This window comes from Podarcis melisellensis (genome assembly GCF_964234715.1).
Source record: "Podarcis melisellensis genome assembly, chromosome: 2".
Lineage (NCBI taxonomy): Eukaryota > Metazoa > Chordata > Lepidosauria > Squamata > Lacertidae > Podarcis > Podarcis melisellensis.
In genome coordinates, this window is record NC_138529.1 from 46,346,616 (window position 1) to 46,372,705 (window position 26,090).

The 26,090-nt window shown below is 38.6% G+C and overlaps 1 protein-coding gene across 11 annotated transcripts in view; it reads left to right on the plus strand.

Annotated features, from left to right (window-relative positions):
- TENM2 (teneurin transmembrane protein 2) overlaps positions 1–26,090 on the plus strand; it is a 704,879-nt gene that overhangs the window by 97,493 nt on the left and 581,296 nt on the right. For 9 of the 11 annotated variants that reach the window (XM_081899086.1, XM_081899100.1, XM_081899097.1 and 6 more), the window contains exon 3: positions 22,493–22,768. The exons of the other annotated variants lie outside the window; for them this stretch is intronic. In XM_081899086.1, the coding sequence (XP_081755212.1) occupies positions 22,493–22,768 (276 nt within the window). The remainder of the gene's footprint in view (positions 1–22,492; positions 22,769–26,090) is intronic. 11 annotated transcript variants of the gene reach the window in all.

The following is a 26,090-nucleotide window of genomic DNA, read 5'->3' on the forward strand; positions in this document are numbered from 1 at the left end:
TCCTCAAGTTTCACTCTATAACTCTCATCAGCCCAGCTAGTATGGCCATGGTGAGGGATGATGGGAGTTGCACTCTAAAACGTTTGGAAGGCACAAAGTTATGGAGGGTTCCTCTAAAGCATTTTAAGTGACATCCACAAAGTTTGATGTTTTCCTCTTCCTGCCCATGTACTTGGAAGACTGAATCTGTGTAAAGTTGAAGAATGTCGACCTATGAAAGAAAAAAATACATTTTATGTTAGGAATTTTGGAAAGTAAAGCTCAGTGACTGGTGAAGGCTATGACAGGAGAATTGGAAGAGACTTCTTTAAAATACTGACTTTCCCCACAGCCCATCAACTTATTCATGTTCTGAATCCCCAGAGCCCAATCCTGAAGTTCTCTCACATTCCATTCTGAATAAAATTTCATGACTGGACACAAAATAAATATAAGGATGAATTGGTGCATGTCAAAAGTAAAATAGCCATTTAGACAGATTACTGGTTTAGTTTAGACAAAAAACCAAACAGATTGTAATGACATTTAAGTACTGCATATATACAATATGTAATTTCATTTTGCTTTATGTATACCGTACCTGTCAGATCACAGCTTTCATAAATACAGGCAAGTTAATATTTTAACAGTACAAAAACACTACTATGAAGAACAGTAAGGTGAAGAATGGGTTGAGGAATGCATATATCTGCATTATTACACCATACTATCTTGAGCATGGGTCGGCAAACTAAGGCCTGGGGGCTGGATCTGACCCAATTGCCTTCTGGATCTGGCCTGTGGACAGTCCGGGAATCACCACGTGGATCTGATTCTGATCGTTCGGGCTGTGCCATCCCCCCCCCCCACACACACGCTGTGGCAGTGCCACCTCCCTCCCTCCTCCTGGCTTCTCCCCACTCTGCGGAGGAAGGGGGCTGAGCTTTGATTGGTGCCAGCATCAGCAGCGTGATCACTCAAGTGGACACCATTTAAAGCAGCCCCTCTCTGGAGCCCTTTCGTGCACTGCTTATTGTCCCGTTGCCGCAACCGCTGCTGTCTGGCCCCCCCACAAGGTCTGAGGAACAGTGGACCAGCCCCCTGCTGAAAATTTTTGCCCTGATCTTGAGGTTACTGCACCCTCTTACTGTGTGGTATAGCACTCTAATTCTGAAAGCCTGCTAGCTGCTTCTTTCACTCCAGGTCAAAATACAGGCACACACACCCCCACCTTATGTGCGGTTGACTTGTACATGACAATGTATAGGACAGTGCTGGGAAATAAATAAATAAATGGATTCAAACCAAGACATGGCGGGCGAGAGAACTGGAGAGTCTCCATGACTTGCAAGGAGACTCTCCCCGGAGCCCAAAGAGGACTTCGGTGAGGGCAGAGAAAGCCCCAAAGAGACCAGAGGCACAGCGGGGCTGCTCAACTTCCCTGCCTATCAGCTGACGTGTGGTAGCACAGCCACCACCGCTTTTCCATGCATCCTCCAACCCCCAGCTGGCCCCAGAGCTTCAACTCCAGTTGGAGAGTTGTGGGGGGAGAGTGCAGGGGGGAAATGGACCTGCTCATCATTTAAACAGAGAACACCGTACAGGCAATGGCCAATTCAGGCGTGTACAAGTGGTGTCTGATTGCGCACACACACATGGTGCCAAGCCCCCAAAACATCATGAAAAGGGGTGGAATGGGGCAGGGACGGAGCAGAGCAGGCTTATGTATGTAGGCATCCAGAACAGAACCCGCATGCAAAACAAGAATGGCCTGTATAAAAGATGGAATGGCTCAAGGCTCCAAGGGAGTTGAAACTCACTGGCAATGAAGCAAATTCCTGGAAAAGACTTATGCAAGACTTGACCATCTACATGGAAGCTACAGACAAGCATGAAAAATAATATCCGCAAAAGGTCGCAATATTTTTGCATATAGCAGGGAACAAGGTAGTAGGTTTTTTCCCATGCCATGCAAGTTAAGCCAGGAGGAACAGGCTAGTTTTTCAGTAGCTCTAAAGCTGAAAAATATTGCATGCCCAAGAGCAATGAGACTTATGAAAGATAAAAGTTTTGCCTCAGAGTGCAGCATGAAGGGGAATCAGTAAAAGAATTCCTTACTGACCTGAAACTGATGAGTCAGACATGCAACTTTGGGACCCTAACAGAGTCATTAATTAGAGATCAGATAGTGTTGGGAGTTAGAGACTGCAAACTGCAAAAAAGACTCCTGGAAGAATGTGATCTGACTCTAGAAAGGGCAATCAAGACTGCACCAATTGCTGCTGCAAGAGAGGCTAGAATGCAAGTCTCAGAGAGAAAAACTGCAAATGTTTCCATTAATACAATTAGTGGAGACAGAAGCCCCAGGAATCTTAGATGCAACAAGAGTAGGTTTTCATAGAAGAACCAGCCCCTGGGGGAAGAGAATGTAAAGAAACAAGGAAATAACAGAGATACTAGGCTGCAACGTGCAAACATCTCTGAATTAACACCTCACCAAAAGAAGCACATAAAATGACTTTCTTATTTGGGGTAGTACTAAAGCATAACTTGATTCACATCTATAGCAAGTTTTAGAAAGAGCTTAGGCTACAGCAGTGAAAATAAACTGTGAAAATGCATATTCAGATTAAAGGAAATAAACTTTCTGGGAGAAATATTAACTGATCAAGGACTTCTGATTGATCTGGAGGCAGGAGAGCCATCACAGTTATGCCCTCTCCCCAAGACAAAGAAAGGGTACAGAATTTTCTCGGCTTAATTTATACCCAACATGGAAATATTTTTACTCAGTCTGAGAGCACTTTTACAAAAAGATGGACAGGGGATGCAAACATGGCCCAGTAGGAGCTGCATTGATGGAATAATATGAGAAACACTTCAAGGGATCTCACCAGCTCCAAATGCAACTACATACAAATAGAAAAAGAGGCATTGCCTCTTGTATTTAGAGGGAGACTAATTTTAGCTTAAGCAGATTACAAACCTCAAGTCGTTATTGCAAAAAAGGGCCTATTTTTTCAGATGCAATTCTATGATATTTCCTTGGAGTTCGCACCTGGACAAGATTTAGTAGTGGCTGATGCATTGTCCAGAGCATAGTGGAAACAAGTAGCAAGACAGAGGGTGAGACAGAAAACATCAATTATAAAATTATAAAACTTGCCAGTGCCTACAAGAGCATGGACTAAACTGAGAGAAGCCAATGGTGATACCCTTCAATGGTCAAAATGGCCATCTCTACAGGCGTGTCAGGACACAGAATGCCAAGACCATATAATTATCATACAACTGAGCTCACAAATATGATTGTGACACCCAAAGCACTTATAGGCAGAAATGCTTATGAAAACGCATGATTTTTATCTATAGTCTCATTCTTTTGTGGCTACTAGAACCCTTTCTGGCTCTTCTCATGCATTTCTCTATCCCAAGATGCTCTTCATGCATTTTCATAAGCATTTGATGACGTTCCTTTCTTTGCAAGACACCAATTCCTCCCGCACAGGCCAGTCCTTCTTCGTGTAATGCTGAGCACGGTCCCTACTATCCCACATACACAGAAAACATTGGTACTTGGTGAAGTCAGACTGTTATCCCAACAAAAAGTTCACCATCTTCAGGTCAACACAAATAAACCACTTATGCTGATCATAACCAATTTTCTCCAGCACATACTTCACCACTTCATAGTTCTCCTTCAGTGTACTCGAGTGAGCCAGGGGTATAGAGGCAAACCGGTTGCCGTTGTGTAGCAGAACATATTTCAGTGATCTCTTGCTGCTGTCAATGAACAGTCTCCAATCTTTGGGTTCGTACTGTGGCACTCCAAGCTTGAGCAGAAGCTGCGCAATATCTGCACAGTACACCAAGTCCTTCTCTTCCGAGAAAAAATGGAGGTTTTATGACTTTAAACTGATCCCTTTTCGACATAATCACCCAGAACTGAATACTTCTTGTCATTAAAATAATCATTTCCAATCAAAACGATTATACAACATGGCATTTTACCCCTACCAACTTCTTCTAAAATGCTCCACACAAGCGTACATGTGAACAAAAACGTAAAAAACAACATGTGGCCATAGCTCAAAAACTTGACCTGATTGAGCAAAACCAATGTGATTTTTGGATTCAGCGCATCAGATTCGTCCTAAATCAACTGAAAAAATGCTGACAACAAATTTGTTGTTGACCAGTGTAATAATTCACTTGAAGTCTATTTTTTCCAGATATGGGATGCCTCAGATTCCCAGGAGTGATAATGGTCTTCAGTGTTCAGCATGAGAATTTAGTAAATTTACTAAGGACTATGATTTTATTCATGTAACATCAAATCTGAAATAGCCCAGTGTAATGGGTTGTAATGGGTTAACAGAAAGCAAAGTGAAAACTGTGAAGCGCTGGCTGAAAAAGGCCTTGGATTCCCAACAGTATAGCAGCAGGAGTACCAGGAGAAAGGAGCACAGTGGCTGGGATTACCTCTCCAGGAACCCTCACACTCACACATCTGTACTAAGCCATGTAAACCAGCTGACTATTGTTTTTTTTTAAACTCTAAAATGAAACACAGATCAAGGTCATTTAAAACTGACATTTTCCCCCTCTTCCACAAAATAAGAGATTTGATTAGAGCAACTGATTCAAGTAGATTTCTGCACAATTCTGCAAAGAATTATGATGCTCTTAATCGTGTCCAAGAACAGGAAGCTTTTGATGGCCATGTTCTTTGGTTAAACAATTTGCCAAGGCAGATTCAAAAGCTGCATCAAAGCATTGCCTTGAATAAAATGGCTATTGGCGGCTGCATTCAGAGAAGGATATCTGCATGTACTGTTGTTTCCACCACCAACAGTATTTATCCTCATCAGGGGATGCCAGGATATATTACTTCTTCTAAACGCGGGTGTTAAATATGGTCTTTCCAACTAAGAAGCATTTTAAATTAATTTTAGGAAATTTTAATGGACTGGAAATTGGTCTGAGATTTGAGAGTAGCAAATTTTCCTTCTGGCATCAGAAATGTGTTCCAGAAGCCCTAGTGAGGTAATAATCTTTATGGAAATGTCAGATGTTACATACCAATAGATGCTGCATTTGCAAGTTACTTATCTGAACACAGATGTTCCCAGAGCATTTTTAAGGCAGCAATTTCTGATAAAATATTAAACACAACATTTTATATTGTCACCTATCCTTTTCTCTTTGAACCTGTCGTTCTCAGCTTTCAATGTGTGCAAACAGTTGGCAGGGTAGTTTCAATTTCTGTGCTCTCTCCCATTCTAGTTTAGTGCTGTGATTGGACCAGAGCATAACAGTGATGCATTCCCTCTCTATGAGAATAATATGACTGGCTATATGAGCTACTCTACCCACTGTTCATGGTACTGTTTGTATAGTAATTTGTTATCGGAGCCATTTTGAGGTAACTGGATCTTACACTACAGCAGATGGATCATGTGGGAAGTAAACAACCCTGTCAGTGTCATCAGCCCTAAGGAGGATTGATATAGTTACTTTCCATATGGTTGTCTCATCCCATGTGATTCCTCCGTCCAAATGAGTATCTGAGTTGTGTGGAATCTAGCCATTGGAAGACCTTTCCACTTCCACCCTGCTTATAAATTCTTGACATTTATTTATTTCTTTATTTAACTTATATATTAAATTTATATCATACCCTTCCTATGAAAGGAATGCAGCACATGTCCCAATGCAGCACATAACAAGTGCTAAAACAATAAACCATCTACAAAACTAAATAGAGACTTGCATTACCAATGTCTCACATTGAATATAATTGATCTGTAAAAAAAAAAGACTCTGTGATCTGAAAAAAGAGACGTTGCACGTACTTTTGTAACTAAAGAAAATCTTCCATGTTGTTCTAAAATACCGGTAGTAGTGATGTTTATTGTACTTTGAATGTAATAAACCAGCCTTCATTTTCCAAATAAACCTCTGCAGGGATAGTTTTGCCAATGCTTATATTTTCTAAATCAGTCTGATAAATGTGGGTTGGAAATAATAGCACATTAGAAACCTTATCAGCATGTTATTCTTAATAGGTTGAATGTAATGTGCAGTTTATAACCAGCATGTTAGTCTACTGTATGCTATAAGCCTTGTGCATGTAAACTTACTTCCAATATCTGTTTAAAATTACAGCACAAGTTTGAAATTTAAAAGCACAATTAATGAATATTTTTAAAGCACTGGCAACAGACTTGTTTGTGTTGAATAATAATAACAAACTAAAAAGACCCAAAGAGATTCAGAATAATACCATGACTAAACAGTGGTATAGTAATGTAAGAGAGGTTCTCAAAAGAAACAAGATATGCCCACAAAAGGACGTTCCTTTTATGTCATGATTGCTTAGCCTTGGGAAGGACCCCTGTCAAAAGCTTTTAGAAAGTCAAAGTACACAGCATCAAAGCTGCCGCTTTTATCCTCATGTTTATTGATGGCTGTATGTCATGGTTTTCCTTTTACAAAATTCCTGACTTATCAAGTTTATCCATGTATTTAACCCATTTTTTTCCTCCATAGTAATTTTTTGCCAGCTCGTGAAGCACTAAAAGCAGCATCTCTGGCCTCTTGTCTTTAGAATTACTTCTAGGATTGTTTTAGCATGCAAGCATTTCTGATTATTATTATTACCATCAATTTATTGATCAGTTTCTGAACTGCCGTCTCAAGGCGATTCACACATAAGAGAATTAAAAACAGTGGAAAACACAAAAATGACAAATACATTTAAAACAAGGATAAAACCCTAACAAGTAGACATTTGTGGTAAAGACCGATTTATGCAGCTGGGAAAGCCAGGTGGGACAAAAATGTCTTCAATTTGTTTCTGGAAAGTGCAGATAGTGAGTGCCTGGCATAGCTTGCTAGGAATGCTATTCCATGGAACAGAGGCAGCCACACTAAAAGCCCTGCTCTGAGCTACTGTGGAGTTGGCCTCTGAGATCTTTGGAACTGACAGGAAATTCCCCACAGACTACAGAGCTCTATTGGGTGTATAAGAGATAAGGCAGTGTCTCAATAAACATGGTCCTGTACTACAGATTGTCTTATATGTTAGTACCAACACCTTGAACTTACTAGAGAACCAGAATTGTTCAGCAGATCCCATCCTTTTATAAATGTTATCTGTTATCTTAGCCAATTTGTACCAAGTAATATTCTCAATGTCCTTCAGTTTTGTTACCAGTATAGGAGTTACATTAAAGTAGCATTTATGATACTCTGCAATTGCCTTATCATCTTCAACAGTTATTATACAATGGCCATACAAAATTTCTGGTAGTCCAGCTATGTTTTCTAATAGATTTTGGGGAAACTCCTGTTTCCCACAATGAAGGAAGTTCAATATGAGACTTGGGTGCAGATTTGCATTTGGACTTCTTGTCATTTTACAACTGCTATCAAATTATTTTGGTTTAGAGCCTCCCAGTTCCAAGGAGTCTGTACAGCTAACTAAAATATTTTTAATAATCTCAATTTGCTGAAACAAATTACTATTATTACTTGTGATTAAAAATGATGACTACCTTGGATTATCACAAAAAAGGAAGTGTTAAGGGTATGGAGAAGACTAGGAAATCATAGATAAAATGTAATCATACCTCCACCTTGATTACTGTGTTCAATCATAGTAACTTATATAGGTGTTAATGTTAAGCAGAACAAGGAAACAAGTTGGGAAGTGGATGCTGGGAACAGGGAACAGGGGCAAGGCATTGGAGGGTTCCATGTACCTCCTAAGTTAGCCCTTCCTTTTAGTTGTAGATGCTTTCCCATCCCCAGTGCTGAAGTAAGATTTCACCACCAGTGCAGTCACTTTCTGTTTGTGGAATAGGAGGCTGCCATTTCATCCTTCACATGAAAAAAATCTCAGATCAGTCCTGTCTGTCACACACAGGACTTGGGGGTCATCTTAGCAGTAATTGTTAATGAAGGTTTATAGAAGCATTTCCCCACCCTGACCACGCTGTAGTTTGCAGGGAGTGTAATGGAGGGAAATCAGGCTGTGATGTTGTTGTGAGACTAGACCCTGTGTTTGTCTGGCTTTTAGACTGAGGATTTAGCTAGACTGGTAAAGAAAAAGTGATTTTTATGTGCTGTATGTGCGATATAACATTGTGCCACCAGTCCTGTTTTTCTCTACTTGTTTTCCCTGTTTAAATTTACAACGCTTTAAACTGAAACGCTTCTTGGATGTGTTTAGAGCTAGCCTGTGTGATCTAATTCACATTTGAATCTGTACTAACAAACAGTATCAACTTTTTTTAAAAAAATCAGAGAATGTGGCACAGCTGCTTCTTAAAGTATAATGGCAAATATTTTTTTGTGGCAGATTGTTTTAATCTTTGGAACTTGCTCTCCCCCCCCCCCAAGCAAATGGGAGAAGGAGAGTGTTTGAGTACTATTGAGGTTAATGACATTTGTAGAAGAGGTGGCGCACAATGATTGTTAAGGGTGCTAACTACAAGCAGAGCTTTGCCGTGGTGTAAGCCAGTGTTATGAAGAAGGGTCAGTTGCAATATCGATCCACAGAGATGATGTGGCTGTATAAGTGCTGAAGGAAGATCATCCTTTCAGCTGTGTCTTATACAAAGGTTCTGAGAGACAAAATCCAATAAAACGGGAAAGTAGCTTCTGAAAAAGCTGAAGCAAAAGGTTAAGTAGAAGACAATGGCTTTTGCCAGGCCTGTCTTTCACAGACAGTTTTAATAATTGATAATTAATTACATTAATGTTTTGGAACCTCCTTGGATATTTTTACTTGAGGTTCCAAGTATTTAATTGAATTTCTGTAGGGAGAGTGTTAATCATTCACTTAAGCCATATATTTATATTAGCCAGTGAAAGAACGAAGTCAAAGGGCTAATCTATTGAGTGAGCAAAGCATTGCTTTTCTGCTGGAGGCCATGCAGAGACTGCAAGTCTCTGAGGAGCCCTTATCCTGGAGACAGCTTGCTTTCAGTGCACTCCAGAGACCTTTGGAGCCAAGGATGTGAGTGACAGCTGTTCTTTTTGGATCAGCATAGAAGAGACGATGCTACTGTATTGCGATCCTCTTTTATCAAAGTGTTTTATCTAATGCATTAAATATCACGGTAAGCAGGATGGATTTTTGGCATAACACAGTCAAATTAAAATAACTTCAGAAGGAAATGTTTTAATTTTCTGAGTTTTGTTTGTCTTTTTATATGTCTGTGTTGGTAATGGCGCGGCCATGATAAGCCATCTAATATACAAACCTTTGAGGTGAAGATATTTTCCCCACCATCAATTTGTTTTGATTTTTGTGTGAATCCACCTGACATTTTACACAGAATCCAAAACTGCCATTTGGAGATCTGGAGATAGTAAGAAGATTGATTTTTTTAGCAATTGTTTAGCTTTTAAATTGCTGTTAATTTAGAATCTGAGTGACTCTGCATAACTGTCCCAAGGGCAAAAAAGGTCTGTCTAAAATTCTTTAAAACAATTTGGGTACAGGAAATACTTAATAATTTTTATTTGTATCCTGCCCTCTCCTGCCGAAGCTGGGCTCAGAACGGCTGACATCATAAAAATAATACAATATACATAAAAACTAGCAATCAAACGATTAAAACGTACCCTAAAATTAATTCAAATAAATTGAAATTAAGATTAGACTGGACAAATGGCAATCCTCAGATTAACATTGAAAGCAGTTAATACTCGCCAGGACCAACTATTTCCACTGATATTACAGTGATACCTCAGGTTAAGTACTTAATTCGTTCCAGAGGTCCGTACTTAACCTGAAACTGTTCTTAACCTGAAGCACCACTTTAGCTAATGGGGCCTCATGCTGCTGCCGTGCCGCCGGAGCACAATTTCTGTTCTCATCCTGAAGCAAAGTTCTTAACCTGAAGCACTATTTCTGGGTTAGTGGAGTCTGTAACCTGAAGCGTATGTAACCTGAAGCATATGTAACCTGAGTTACCACTATATAAGGACCTGTGAGCAGGCTGGGAAACCTCCTTTGTGTTTGTTCTTATACAAAGAGAAAATGAGTCAGGCTGAACCCTGGCCAAAGGCCTGGCGGAACAGCTCCATCTTGCAGGCCCTGCGAAAAGATGTTAAATTTCGCAGGTCCCCTGTCTCTTGTGAGAGAGCATTCCACCAGGCCGGGGCCACGACCGAAAAGGCGCTGACTCTGGCTAAAACCAGTCTAATCTCCCTGGGGCCTGGGATCTTCAGGGTGTTGTTATTTGTAGACCCTAAGGTCCTCCGTGGGGCATACCAGAAGATGTGGTCTATAAATGTAAATGTAAATAGCACATTGATATTTGCAAAAGTGTAGGTCTGTGCTCTTATATTACTAATTTTGTAAAAACCAAGGCATCTAAAATCAATTACTTCTGGTGCTAGTATATCTAGAAATAGACATCAGCAGTACAAAAACTTTTATATTTCAACACACCTCATGTGATAGTGTGTTTACTAAACTGAGTTTTTCTGTGTTACAAATACAAAAGCCCACTATAATAAATGCAGATTATAGAATTCTGCAAGCTTTCCATTTTTCTCTAGGGGAAAAATACACCTAGCAAAACCACTCAAGCTGCAATTCTAAAAGCACTTAGTTGAAAGTGAATCCAATGGAAGCCAACTGGAGTTTCTTCCAAGCAACATGACTATGATGGTGCGATATATCAGATAATTTCCATATACAGTGGTACCTCAGGTTAAGAACTTAATTCGTTCTGGAGGTCTGTTCTTAACCTGAAACTGTTCTTAACCTGAAGCACCACTTTAGCTAATGGGGCCTCCTGCTGCCGCTGTGCCACCGCTGCACAATTTCTGTTCTCATCCTGAAGCAAAGTTCTTAACCCAAGTTATATTTCTGGATTAGCTGAAAGCGTATGTAACCCGAGGTACCACTGTATTTCTTATTCACATTTTATTTTTAATTTCACTTAGATAAGTAATTTTAATTTTCCCCCATTCCTATATTATTATTACATTTCACAAACAAAAGCTAATGCTAGTGAAGTTGCTAAGTAATAGTGATACAATCTGCATAACGTTTAACCATCATGATTTTCAAATTTCCAAGGACAACTTTGAAGGAGTCAACTTCCTACACTTTAGCACTTTTGTATGGGAAACAAATGTGTTCATTTCTTGTATATCAGCAATTTTTTATGCCTCTTCCACTATGCATACATGTATTTCAAACTGTACATGCAATTATCAGTACAGTAATGATTATATGTGGTTTGCATGCTTTTACCTAACATGGAAGTGTTATTTGTGTAGGGCTAGGGTTATTTAAATTGGATCTCATTAGGCAGCAGTTCTGAGGGAGAATTATGTCAGGATTCTTCCAAATAAGTGTGTATAGGAATGCTGACTTACATTATCAAAGTGTTCTTTAGTGTAATATATTTCATTTGTAAACATTTTAAGGGGGAAACTAGATGGTCTGTGAAATGCATGACTGCATGTAATTTTTCATGTTTGAGAACAAAGTACATGGGGTTTAACTCTTTCCACCTCCTTAGTCTGCCAAAGCTGCACCTTAGTCTGCCAAAGCTGACATTCTACCCAGGAGGTAAGTTGCCACTGGTGCCAATAGTAGCTCCTTTTTCAGCAAGCCAGCCCTATCATTAGCCACAGTGAAACAGCTGCCTAATCTTGGGTTTCATGAAAGGGCAGCAAATTGTTAGTTGCTTTTATAATTTTTGTATTTTTACTAGCAGAAAATAAATAATGTGGGAATTTTTTCACTTTCAGAAAAAAACAAAGTGTTTGTTTGTTTGTACATTCAATTTATTGGTTGCTTTTTTTACCAAAATAACTAAGCAACTTGGAGTATAAAACAAGGAAAGAAAGAAACAGATACATTAAAACTGAAATTAAACTTAAAGGTAATTCTGTTTTGTTTTTCTTTAAAGCTTGATTAAAACAGGTTAGAAATCCCTCCCTCTGAGCTTTGGTCCCAGCCCTAAATATTATCTTCATTTGCAAAGTGATCATTACTTGTAAAAACAAATATTTTGCTATATTATCAGCAGTGGTACTGTAGAAACCACTGAACAACCAAAAAATAAATTAAAAATTTCAGCATATAATACTGACACTGTGTATCACCACCAATCTCATCTACTTGTGACCCTCCCAACCAAAGCTCTGCGTGAAGAGATAAGGTTTTCAACTGGCACCTAAAACTAAACAAAGACAGTGCCAGATAGATATGTGCATGCAGCTAATGATATGTGACAATGTATAATCAGGGTGAAATGGTCAGTGGCTGAAATTTTTGTTACGTTGGTTAGAGAGGAATCCCAGAAAATGTTTTTTTCTGGAAGTACAATTTCTTATGGATAATACATTTCTTAGATGCTGCTGTAATAAACACAAATTGTTCCACAACAGATTACTTAATATTGCAGCTTCAAAGGACAATCATAGTAAAATCCCTAAATTAACCCAATAAGGTCCCCCTTCATTCATTGGTCACATGAAGGGGACTCCATGTCATGACTAGAGAGTCAGGCTGCATTGCAGTGCATAGGATTCTACTGTGTCAAGGGGGCATCAAGGGGGCATCAAGGGGGCAGGGGCAAGGGCAAGGGCACAACACCATTTCCTGGTCATTGCATAAACTCGCCTGCACGTTATTAACATGCAGTGGCCACAGTTATATGGTTAGTTTCTAAATCTTACTATGATAGTCCTTTGAAGATGCTGTTCTAAGCATATATGGCCTTTTGAAATCAATGTGTTTAGAGAGTAAAAGGAGCCATTGATTATTGCCCTTGCATGGATCTGCTATCAATCGTTGGCATATGTCAGAGTCATCCAAAATTGGTTATGAATGCAACATAATAAGCACTGTATGTAGAGTTCAACTTTTTTATATAGCTGTCTGTCACAAAGTTCTGAAGTACATTTCTTTAAAGTCTCCCTGTCTCCTGAGGAAAGGGGGATAAGGCAGTGAGTCCCTGGACAGGATCTATGACTCATTATGTCAATCAAACCCTACTTCAGAGGGGAATAAAGAGATTTGTATCTCAAAGCTGTGCATAACGACTTCTCGGCTTTTCATTTCATATTTATGAGCGGTTTACTTTGAAGTGTTTATCAGGCAATACGCAGAAACATGAGAGAGCATTGCCTGAAACCATGTTCAAGTGTCTAATCTGTTAAATGCTTGCTGAGCAGGCTAGTTCATCAGTGCATGCAATGCAAAAAAGAAAAATATATAAACTTTCTGTTTTTGAGGTTCTGAAGCAGAATATTTCTATTAGCAATATAAAAAAGGATTATTAATGCCAGGCATTTTGAAATAATTGTACCATAGAAAACTTACAAAAGCAGTTAAATCCACATTCAAACAGAAGCTAGACGAAACTTAACAATATAGATAAAAATTACCACAGTGTGTACTCCAACACAGAATATTTAAGTTTGCAGAGGCCACCAGGCTCTTACTAATTCTATGAAAATTAGGACATCAAATAGGAAGAAATCTCAGGCTCCTTTGAGAGACATTCCTGGCATCCTATGAAAAAAGAAACACTTCCACCCTTGGTCTTTCAAGGAGATAACTGTTCCAAAATGCTTCCCATAGAGCCTGCCCTAGCTGCATATTTTAGCTATTAAACAGAAAATGATCCTAACTGAGACATTCATAACACAAGGTGAGATTAGCAATGCTATCCTAAATATGCTTATTCTGAAGCAAGTCCCACAGTGTTCGGTGGGGCTTGCCTCCAGTTAAATATGCATGGGATTGCAATGGATTACTAAGATTATTTTGCTTTCAAATTGGGCTTGTGATTGTACTATGATGGTGCAACTTAAATCATAAACTAGCAGTTCAGATCCATTCTATCTGTTTTCTAATATTTAAGTGTCTTCTCAGCAGCCCAAGTCTTATTTAATCATATGGCTAATCACAGGCTAATCCATGAACTGTTAGAAGAAGGAATACCAGAGTTTAAAATTAAATAGTCCCACTGACACTTAAATAAATACAGACGCTCAAATAAGTTCAAATTATTTGTCATCATAAACAGAAGGATTCTGAAATGTATGAGAGTCTTTGTAATCATCATGTTTTGGATCATTGTGTTGTCTCCTGTGTGGGATTCTGAAACCCAAACTGTATGATACACAATAACTTTGATCTTGCCATTAATAGATTTAATGCCTAGGTCACTGATAGTTTATAGGGATGGAGGAAATACTGAATAGACATTCCCATGCAAGGGATTTGATTAGAAGGGATTTGAAATGGTTTCTCTCCCAGATCACAGTCCAAAAATGTATCCATTAGATTCTGAGTCTCAAGTTCCCCACATAGAATTATTTCAGGAAATGGAGTAATCAATGATTTATGGTAGGGACATTCATTAGTAATCATGAGAACAACTCACAAATAATTGTATCTCAAAATAAGTTCCATTCCCACATGCACACACACACACACTGACATCTTTTCCAAATTAACTGCTACCCCCACCCCATCCAGTAGATGAGGTAGCAAATTATATATTGTAACATTTCCTCCTTTATGAGGAAAGGCTACAACATTTTGGTCTTTTAAATTTAGGGAAGAAATGGGATAAAGGAAGACAATGTGATAGAGGTTTATAAACTTATGAATGGCGTGGAGAAAGTGAAAGAGAAGTTTCCAAATCGAATTTACTTCCACAAGATATAACAATGGCCATCAATTTGAATGGCTTTGAAAGAGGATTAGACAAATTCATGGAGGATAAGGCTATCAGTGATGAGTAGTCACAATGATAAAGGCTATGTCCTACCTCCACCGTCAGATGCAGTATACCTCTCAATACCAGTTGCTGGGAATCACAAGCAGGGATAATGGTGCTTAAAGGCTTCCAGGGATCTGGTTGGCAACTGTGAGAACGGTATACAGTGGTACCTCGGGTTAAGAACTTAATTCGTTCTGGAGGTCCATTCTTAACCTGAAACTGTTCTTAACCTGAAGCACCACTTTAGCTAATGGGGTCTCCCGCTGCCACCACGCCACCGCCGCACAATTTCTGTTCTCCTCCTGAAGCAAAGTTCTTAACCCGAGGTACTATTTCTGGGTTAGCGGAATCTGTAACCTGAAGCGTTTGTAACCCAATGTACCACTGTATATTTCTGGGTACCAGATACTGGGGAGAAACAACAGAAGAAGGCTCTCACTTCATGAACTGTTTGTAAGCTACAAGAGGCATCTAGCTGATATCTATTGGTAATAGCATGCTGCTCCAGCAAGTCATTTTTATTATTTTATGTGCATATTGACTAGTGGATTAGAGTAAGGAAGTGTATAAGCTTAGTACATAAATGCAGAGAATCACATTCAGCTCCCTTTACAAACAATATGGAAGTTGGTAATCATCTAGTAATGCTGACCTGCATCAGCATTTGTTTACTTGTGACAATAGCACATTGTACTGTGCAGATTTTGTTTAAGGAAAGGGTCAGTATACTTGTCTGTGCTCCTGTCTGTATATTAAATTTACTGATGCCAGTCATTGGCAGATAAGGCAAACAAATAAATGAATCTTATGTTAAAACAGATACACCATCTGTAGGAATGAATGTTCGAGCTCATGGTTAATTGGCTGAGTTGGTGCCAAGTGCTCCATTTTATATCACTACAATAGAAATTGACCATGAAAGCAAGGAATTATTTCACAAGGTCTAAATAACAGTGGGGGGGGGGGATAAAATATAGCACACCACATTAAAAAGTGTTCCTGATTCAAAAACAGAAGTGAACAGTATAGCAGGGTAATGTGCTGTTCAATTCTGCTTATTTTGATATAATAGTATATGATTGAGACTCTGATATCTGTGCTTATTTTATTCATAGTTATAGTCATCAGATCCCATTAATGCTCCATTCCCACTGATTTTGGAATAAGCTTTGTGAAACAATGGTCTGGCATTTTTAATCTGCTAAACCAGAGGCTTTTTCTCTGTTCTCTCTCTCTGCTCTTCACCTTCTTCATTACATAAAAAGGCATATGTCCATTATTATTATTATTATTATTATTATTATTATTATTATTATTATTATAAAACTACTGGGTTTTATGAAATATTTTTCCAGAACCTTTGAGTGAGCAATAACATGTTTTTTATTTTAGAAATGCGTAAGTTCACACCAGTCAAATACATAGAAATATTTGCTATATAGTGATGTCAGACTCTTGTATCTTGCTCTGTAGGAGCTGTCACCAAGTTGGTGCCCTCCAGACATTATTGGACTGTAAGTCCCATCAGCCCTCAGCTAGCTGTGCTGGTTGGAGGTTGATGGAAATAGCAGTCTATTAACATCTGGAGGGCACCAAGTTGGGAAAGGCTGCTCTACAGGATTGGCTGTTTTCTAAAACCAGCACTAAGAGTTTCCACCCACCCACACTTCACTTTTATTACTCCCATAACCCTTTTTCTCATAACAAAGCATGCTTTTAAACTTGGTTAGCTTTTCTCTTTGTTTATGCGTGAGTCTGCTAAAATAAATAAGCCATGACTACATGGGTGCATGGAACCTCTTTCACATACTTTGTGAGCTTTGTTAAATTTCTATGTGGGTGTTTTGCTGTGATGTCCCTGCCTTCTTAACACAATTTTTATAGTACAGAGAGTCCTTCTAAGCAAAGATCTAACAGCTATTAAAGGAAGAGAACTCTTTACCTGTAACTGGGGTCATGCTAATCTATAGAATATTTTTTTTCCCCTTTTTGAACTGGCAAGTTATAAAGCAGAGTGTAAACAAGTTGTTTGATGTAACTGCATTCTACATTTCCAGCTCTGAAGACTGAAAATCACATAGACAGAAACCTTTACTTCATTCTGTTGGTTCAGTGCAGTGGTCTGTTTTGTACTAATTCAACAAGCCTTGTCAAATCAGATTGTCTTAATGAATGCTCCCATTGAATTATTTCCTGTCACCTTTGCCAGTAATTGTTATAAAAAACAATTTTGGGAAATTGCTATGTATGAATTGCCCTAATATGTGCAATGCTTAATTGAAAAGTGATTTAGAGGGATAAAATAAAAAAGACGATCTGACCTCCACTACTAATAATTAATCATCCTTGTTGAGTATTTATGTATGATTGGTTCTATCAAACCAGCTTGAGGCAGTGTGTAAACTGGGTCACCCCTTTTTATTTTGTGGTATTCCTGTGAGACAGGTTACCCAATGATTTCGTATGGATTTAAATCCTGGTCTTCATAGTCCAAATCCAGCATAAATGTGCAAATAGTTCTTGGAGCCTTGGGGCACTTCAGATTATTGCGTATGTATGTTTGTTTTTAAATGACCCAATGTGACCCATTAATTACCAGTCAGCCACATGGAAACCGCCTTCCCATGAATAATTCCCTCATGGCAGGGTGGGTGAGGATTGACTGCCTGAGTGTTAACCACAGAACTGGCATCTAATCAGAATGGGTACTGTTTACCCATTATCAGCAGTCACTCCGCACTCAGGAAGTCAAATTATTTAAACATTACCCCAACCACAAGGGACCTGCTTCCACACCTAGTGTTAATTTTAAAGGGCTCTAGTGCCAATCACAAAATGATTTGCCAGAATTCCATTTCAAAAACAGCTGGGATATGGGACTAGCTGTTCAAAGAAAACAAATTAAAACCATTTCAGTAGACTAGTGGAAACCCCTTCCATGAATGTAAACTGATATTTGAATCTCATCCATAGTCTCTGAGAAGGCCAAGCCTCATGCAGAGGGAAATATTTTCATTCATTGCTCCTATCCCACCCACTGCCTTGTCTTTATTATTTGCATATCCTGTTCCTTTCTTGTTAATATAACATTCCATCTGGTTTGTCTTTTCTTTGAATCTTTTGGCCCTGCCAAAAGGCTTCTGGTAAAATAGATATAGTTTTTGCATTTATGAACCACCCTGGACCCTAAGATAAGCATCTGGACCCTCTGATAAGCTGTACATTGCCCAACAAGGCAATCCAAAAAGTGTTGTCCAAGTGTATAATGTTTTATTGTATAACTTATGAATAAAGCAATTTGTAAGTTTGAAGAAATAGTCTACTTTTCCACAAGTACTACAGATATTATATGCATAATTTAAATTTTTTGAAAATTAGAATTAGCATTGGACATTTTATGCTTCTTGATGTAAGCCACCTTGATCTTTCTGGGCACGTTACTCATTATTACATTGAACACTGGTATAGAAGAACTATTGGTTTAGGTCAAATGGCAGTCTTGCAGTTCTGATGCATAAAGGTAAAGGTACCCCTGCCCATACGGGCCAGTCTTGACAGACTCTAGGGTTGTGCGCTCATCTCACTCTAGAGGCCGGGAGCCAGCACTGTCCGCAGACACTTCCGGGTCACGTGGCCAGTGTGACGAAGCTGCTCTGGCGAACTGGCACCAGAGCAGCACACGGAACGCCGTTTACCTTCCCGCTAGAAAGCGGTACCTATTTATCTACTTGCACTTAATTGTGCTTTCAAACTGCTAGGTGGGCAGGAGCTGGGACCGAACGACGGGAGCTCACCCCGCCACGGGGATTTGAACCGCCGACCATGCGATTGGCAAGTCCTAGGCGCTGAGGTTTTACCCACAGTGCCACCCGCATCCCTGCTCTGATGCATATTTCAGTTTATTAGAATAGTTAGCTTCTTATCTCAGGAGCCATGTGCATTTTGCCAGGCATTTAATTTTCAAAAAGCCGAAGTGCCTGAAAAAGCAAGTTCTTTATTTCTTTGTCCCATTCATTATAGTTCCAGTGATGACATACAAAATAACAAGAGGAGTCATTAAGTTCATTTCAGGCATCAAGTGTTACACTATTTTACGTCAAAACCAAATGCTAATTAGAGTGTAAACATCTGGGCATTTAAAGGATATTAAATTCTACAGCTTATCATTAAAATATATTACTGCATTTATAAAACAGCTTATTTAATGTATTCAGAATTTGATTATGTTCATGTTTGCTTTTGTTGCCAACCAAGAAGAATACATTTTAGATGTTTTGATATTCTCTGCTCATTTCAGGATCACTTAATAGTAGACTTCTTTCTTCATTGTAGCTTCATTATCCCCTTCAATTTTTAATAAATAAGCCACTTTTACAGATACATTTTCCATGGATATTGGTGAGCAAGTTGTTATGATTTTGCTTTGCTTGCTGAGTTTATAATTTTCAAATTCTTCATGTACAGTACTCTCATTTTCCATTGTTTAAAAGATTAATGCATTTGTGCGTGCGTGCATGAACACTTATTCCGAAATATAAATATGTGAATAAAAATCTGTTGATTTTGTGCTTGTACTGTATCCACATTTCCTATTTAAGTTTCATAGCATAAATATTTTTTTAAAAGATAAACCAAATATGTAGATAGAAACATGCATGCATACACAAAATGCGTAAAGCCTACAAGTTGCCATCGCTGGGAGTCTTGGCTTTGCGGCAGGTTCTTAAATGGCCAGGCGGGCCGGATTTAGAACCCTGGTGGACCTGATCTGGCCCAGGAGCCGTAGCTTGCCGATCCCTGGTGTAAAGAACTGTTCTGGTTGCAAGCTTCCATGGTGTAGGAGCATGAACCTTTTTATCCTTAAGAATCACCATATCTGCCAAGAATAATGTCTTTCCATAATAGCAAGGTAACTCCCATATGAACTTAATGAGACTGGATACAACTTGCACATGTACACAAGGTGGTAGTTTTTCTGGATTGAGTAGCAGGAAGGGAGGATACATTTCCTCATTTCCTCAAGGACATATCTTAAAAATTATACCTTTGAGCTATACAGTGTGTTAAGTATCCCGTCCATATGTATCTGCAAAACGAGAAACCCAACACCTTATCTGATTGGTCAATAGCTTTCCCCTCACTTTGTCTTTGCCAACTAGGACGTGGCATAAGATGGACAGGATTTTTTTTAATGTCTTCATTTTTGCCTGGAGAAGTTTTACCTGTTCATATCCAGAACAGAACACATACCATTGTCATATTGAAGTATGCTACAGTTTGTTTGTGAATTACTGAAACTAACTTTAGTATTCATACTGAGTGTGAATTATTATTTTCAGGCAACCACCTTTCTTTATCTTTAATCAGAGCCGTGGAGCTATTTTGCTGTCTCACCCACATACTTAACTGCTCATTCATGCTCCAAACTTTTAAAGAGACGTAGGAGGAAGGTATGGGGCAGAGAGCTTACTAGCAGTATTTTATATATCCTGGGGTTAATTTCTGCAGGTCTTAAGCAACTTCTGGTTTAGGAGCAAGGGGTGGGATACACTAGGATTGCAGCCTAAGTCTACCGTTGAAATCAACAGAACTTGAAAGCACTTCATTTGAGCTGAAACTTACTCATGGTATCTTCATTTATAGACATCAAGAATAGCAGCCTCCTCCCATCAGCATACAGGTTGATCGGTAAATAAAGGCGTAGGCATATCACTTACATGCTTTTATAGATATATCTATATATCTTTTAAAAATAAAAACTAAGAAAACAAATACATGTGCATTATGTATAACATGTACAATTCTGCAAAAATGAGTTGCGACTGAATACCACTAAATTTACTGAAAATCAATAAAATATTAATGCTAAAAGATCAAGCAAGCTTCATTTACGGTTCTTGGGGTACTTCCAACTATTCTAGGTATACAATTATAGAGTTATAGAGCAGCCATCGCTCACCTTCAGATGTTTTGGACTTCAACTGGGGGCTGCTGGGGCTGGAGCTCAAAATATCTGGAGGACACCAGGTAAAGACTGTTGAAAAGTAAGCCAATGCTTATAAGTTGTCCCAACTATAATACATTTTCCAGGTTTCCCTTCTCCATTTTAGGAAACTGATAAAAGTTGCTAGATGTGGGCAATGATCCACAGAACCATAAGACTATGTACATGAGCTCAATCAGAGTTTCGACTTGTTTTTTCTTAATAAGCTACCCTTGCCAAAGGCCACAGCGTGAACTATGTTTGCTACTAAGAGAACTTTATGATATAGTATGCAATTTGTGATTTAGCTTAGGCATACACTGCACTGCCTCATTTTACTTGTGTAGGCTTAAGGAACTCTTTAGGTTATAACCATTGAATATGTTGGCACAATATCATAGTATAGAAACACTTGCTTTGGTTTCTTGAAAATTTAAACGAAGAATCATTTAATGTAATGCTAAGTTTCATGAACAACATTTGGCTAACATACTGAGTTTCAAACACTGATCATTGTCAAAATAAATAATAATAATTTCCATTCTGTGCCTTCAAACCTTATTTGCAGTGCTTTTCTGCACACTCCATGGAGAACAGTGTTTCAAAGATGAGCAATATCATTTCTCCTCTCCTCTCCCAAGCACCCCCAATGCCCCCATCAGTCCTAGGGGGGTCAAGGGAAACCCCAAAACAGAGGGCAGGAGGAGGAGAGCTAATATTCTGTCAGACAAGTAGAAATGATTTTAATGATGGAAAGTTTGTGTTAGCATGAAAAAGAATTTTTCTCTCTGTATTGGCAGACCTAAGAATATAGAAATAAAGTCAGTTTTCTGGTTTAAGTGTTATTTTAATAATAGTGTTTATTAGTTATTTGAATAACTAGTTATTTGAATAATGGCAATTGAAAATAAGTCATAACAGCTGTACATATACAGCATACTGTATATACATACATACTGAACATACTTTTATTTCAGGATAGCTATTGTTGCTTGCTGTGCTACATTTCAATATTATCTGGGTAGGTATTTGCTTATCACTAATAAATTATGTCTATCCACTATTGATATTAAGTCTGGAGCTGTCAATTTCTGGAATAACATGTGTGCAAGCCTTTGCAATTCCCTTTTATTAATTAGCATTGGCTGCCATCTTCTTACACATGGGTCGGCAAACTAAGGCCCAGGGGCCGGATCTGGCCCAATTGCCTTCTAAATCCGGCCCACGGACAGTCCGGGAATCAGAGTGTTTCTACATGAGTAGAATGTGTCCTTTTATTTAAAATACATCTCTGTGTTATTTGTGGGGCATAGGAATTCATTCTTTTTTCTTTCTTTTTTCCAAAATATAGTCCGACCCCACACAAGGTCTGAGGGACAGTGCTGAAAAAGTGTGCTGACCCCTGTTCTTACATAATTCATAGGAGTCAGTGGTTTTTTAAACATCCACAAAAGAGAAAAGCATTGCATACACATGATAGCGAAAGTGACATGTTACCATTTAGGTATCCAGCTGTTTTTACTGAAGTATTTGTGGACCCTGCAACTCTTGAAAACACTTTTTCCCCCATACATGTTGCTATATTGTTCTGCCTGAACAGCCTTGCCAATATCTGCACACCTAGTTCTATACACGTTCTACATAAATGGAAAGGTAAAAAAAGGTCTGTTACTTTAATTTTCCAATAAATTTACATTTAAATTTAAAAGTGCTCTCAGGTTTTAATTATGTTTTTCCCTTCCTATTTTTTCCCTAGGAACTAACTTCACCCTTGCTGAACTAGGAATCTGTGAACCTTCTCCCCACCGAAGCGGCTACTGTTCGGACATAGGGATACTTCACCAAGGCTATTCCCTCAGCACTGGGTCTGATGCTGACTCAGATACAGAGGGAGGAATGTCTCCAGAGCACGCCATACGGCTGTGGGGGAGAGGGATTAAATCCAGGCGCAGTTCCGGTCTGTCAAGCCGTGAAAATTCTGCCCTTACCCTGACTGACTCTGACAATGACAATAAATCAGATGAGGAAAACGGTAGGCCTATTTCTCCCATAAATTTCATAATTTACATCTATAGGTGCATATTTAGGATCAGGTATTTGCTCTATAATATATTATAAAAGTTTTTATTTGCCCATTTTCCTTGTGAAATAAACATGTTGCTGCAATCATCTCAGTCATAGGTGAGCAACTGGCAGACCCGTAGTGCATCTATTTTAGTGAATTTGTTTGTTTTACAGGAGCAAGTTTTGTTGTTGTTGTTGTTGTTGTTTGCTTTTGCAGCTATTAGATCTTCCTAGGAATTTATGACAGGTCTCAGTTTTCCCAAAAGTCACATTTCTAGCCCTCGTATAGAGGTTTTGGATAAAAGCAAACATATTTGGATACAAAAAGTATAAACTACATTTTTTAAAAAAGCATTTCAAAACTGGATTGTGTACATATGACTGTCTCAGGCCACTAAATTGTATAAGGCTAGCATTGGATTGAAGTCATATTTGGGTAAATATGTCAGATATTTTTTTTATTTGAAAAACACAAAAGGTGGTTAGCCCTTGTTTTCTTTTTAAAAGTCTTTAGGAAAATAAAGGTTTCTTGTGTGTTATGCATAGCATGAAACTGTTTAGACACATGTTAAATTACAATTGTACAAGCAAAGGTATTAACGTTTTAAACATCTTGCTTTTCTCTTTGAAAAATCTTGTTTACCACAAGAAAATCAATGTTTTTTCACATCACCGATTTTTATAAAGTTTGGAGCTATATTATCATACAGATTGACAGGTGCCCCACTGGTTTAGTACCACTGCATGGACACTTACAAAGCTATCATTAATTTCTCACGCTTGTGCCCAGCAATGGCTTCCTACATAATAAACACTGTGTCCTTCAGATCCAAATCAATAACTTGTTAGGTATGCACCTTTTGAAAAGGTATAACAAGAGTCTATACTGTAGGAAAAAGCAGACACACACAGTGCAAATTTGCAAGGCACATGGGCTCAGTTGTTGTTGTTTTTCAAATGAATTTTATACATGGGCACTTGCCCATGTGAACTGTCATTGTGATGAATAGATTTCACTGAATCTATTTCTAATTCTTAGGGTTTTTTACTGCTATGGTTCAGCTGCTATATTAAACACACTTAAAAGCTCTATAAAAAAAACCCTGGCATTTTGATACTGAATGCTAATCACAGATTATATCATTCCACTTCAAAATAATAAACTGTCAATTTTCTTTTGGTATTAAATCAATTTTGGCACTTTCCTGTACATTTGCAAGTAGCTTAGTGGAAGCTTAATTGCAATAAATCACTCTAACATGAATATTTTCAACACTGGTGCTAATTCTAATTCACATTCTAGGCTTACAGGATGCCTCTTCACTTTTAGAGCTTCTTAAGATTGAATTCCATTTAAAAGTAGAATTCTATGAACATTGAAGTATTACTAGCTTTGAAAAATGTGTTGATTAACTGAAGTAATGTTTTTAAATATATATATATATATATATATATATATATATATATGCAGGTTTTGGTGTCCTCGGGTGTCTTCCCGTGTAAAAGTTGGGGTGTCTAGGCGACGTTTCGACGAGGTCTCACTCGTCATCTTCAGGCTGGTGCTTTCGGCTTCTTGTTACTGGAACAGAGCAGGATCTCAGTGTTTGAGTTCCTATAAATACTGTTGAGGGGGTGTGGTGTATAGCCCTCCCCACAAAAACTGACACCAGATCCAGAGGCACACAAAACGCTATCACCAATCAACCACACCAGACCCAAACCCAGACCCTCTCCACAGATAAATTACAGACACCATCCAGTAGCCAAACCATGGTGGCACCTCCGGATGCTGCACCCCCCTGCAATCCCTACACAGATCTGGCTGACACAGGCCACAAAACCACAGCTCGCCCCTATACACGAAGCCAAGCCAGAGCACAACTAAGTGCAGTACAGCCATCTTCTCAGAAAAACTCTTCACAAAGTTCAAGAGGTCAAGACACAAAGACTTTAGCAACTAATCCACACCTAATGACCCACCTAAGTGGTACTCAGGATATCACTCAAGAAATCACTCAAGATATCCCTCAAGTAATTAAGGAACAAAAGAAGAAAAGGCACACTAGCCTGGGAACTTCCTCTCTGCCCAGAACATTGGAGGCTATACACCACACCCCCTCAACAGTATTTATAGGAACTCAAACACTGAGATCCTGCTCTGTTCCAGTAACAAGAAGCCGAAAGCACCAGCCTGAAGATGACGAGTGAGACCTCGTCGAAACGTCGCCTAGACACCCCAACTTTTACACGGGAAGACACCCGAGGACACCAAAACCTGCATTCCTGTACCCGTGAAAATCTACGAAAGCATATATATATATATATATATATATATATATATATATATATATATATGAAAATGGATAACCACGACGGCTTTCCAGAATTTCAGAGACATAAGAGTAACCAAATAAAAATCTCTACAATTTTATTTATTATACAGCCACCTGGAAACCTAAAATCATTCATCTATCACAAGGTTTTCCACTTTTCCAGTTTTACAATTTGAATTCTAGTTTCAAAACAGTTTTAAAGCAGTGCCAAATAAAAGCTAGCATTTGTATGATAAAATGTTAACAAGATCGTTGAATCTCTAGATTACGAAAGCTACATTATATTCAAAATGAGTCTTCCAAGAAAGTGTATCCTTAAAATGAATTCCTAGTTATCTGAATTCATTACAATAATAAATCAATGACTTTTTAATTTATTGTTGATGTTTCTGATGTTCCTTTCCAAAGACTATAGCCTTGTTCTTTTGACTAATTAATCTTTAGATTTCCCTCTTTACTATATTTGCCAAGCCTAGACTATTGCCTATGTAGAGCTACATGTAAGTCTTATGGGGTCCAATTGAAGGGGGGGATTCTGTAATGTTTTTCTGCCTGAGTAAAGCATTACATCCATGTGAGTTTTTTGGCAAGGCAAGCAAAGGCCTAATCTGTACTGGTCCCAGGTTGTGGAATAACCTCCCTTGTGCCATCATTGTATGCTTTCTCAACAGTCGGTCAAGATGCACATCTTACCCTAAGCCTTTGGTTGAATAGATGCTTTCTTCCTCCTGCATTGATCTGTGTTGCTGTTTTATACACTCCTGTTTCGTCATTTTGTCATTGGTTGTTTTTCAATTTTATTTGGGATTTCAGTGTAAATTGCACTTTTTTTAATCGTGATATTTTTTGTAACCTACCCTAGGACCATTTGGTGAAGGGCAGGCTATAGGTACAAATAAATAAATAAACCCTTTCTCCCTCTCACCTTCCCAGGTAACTTGCTGGCAATAACTAGGT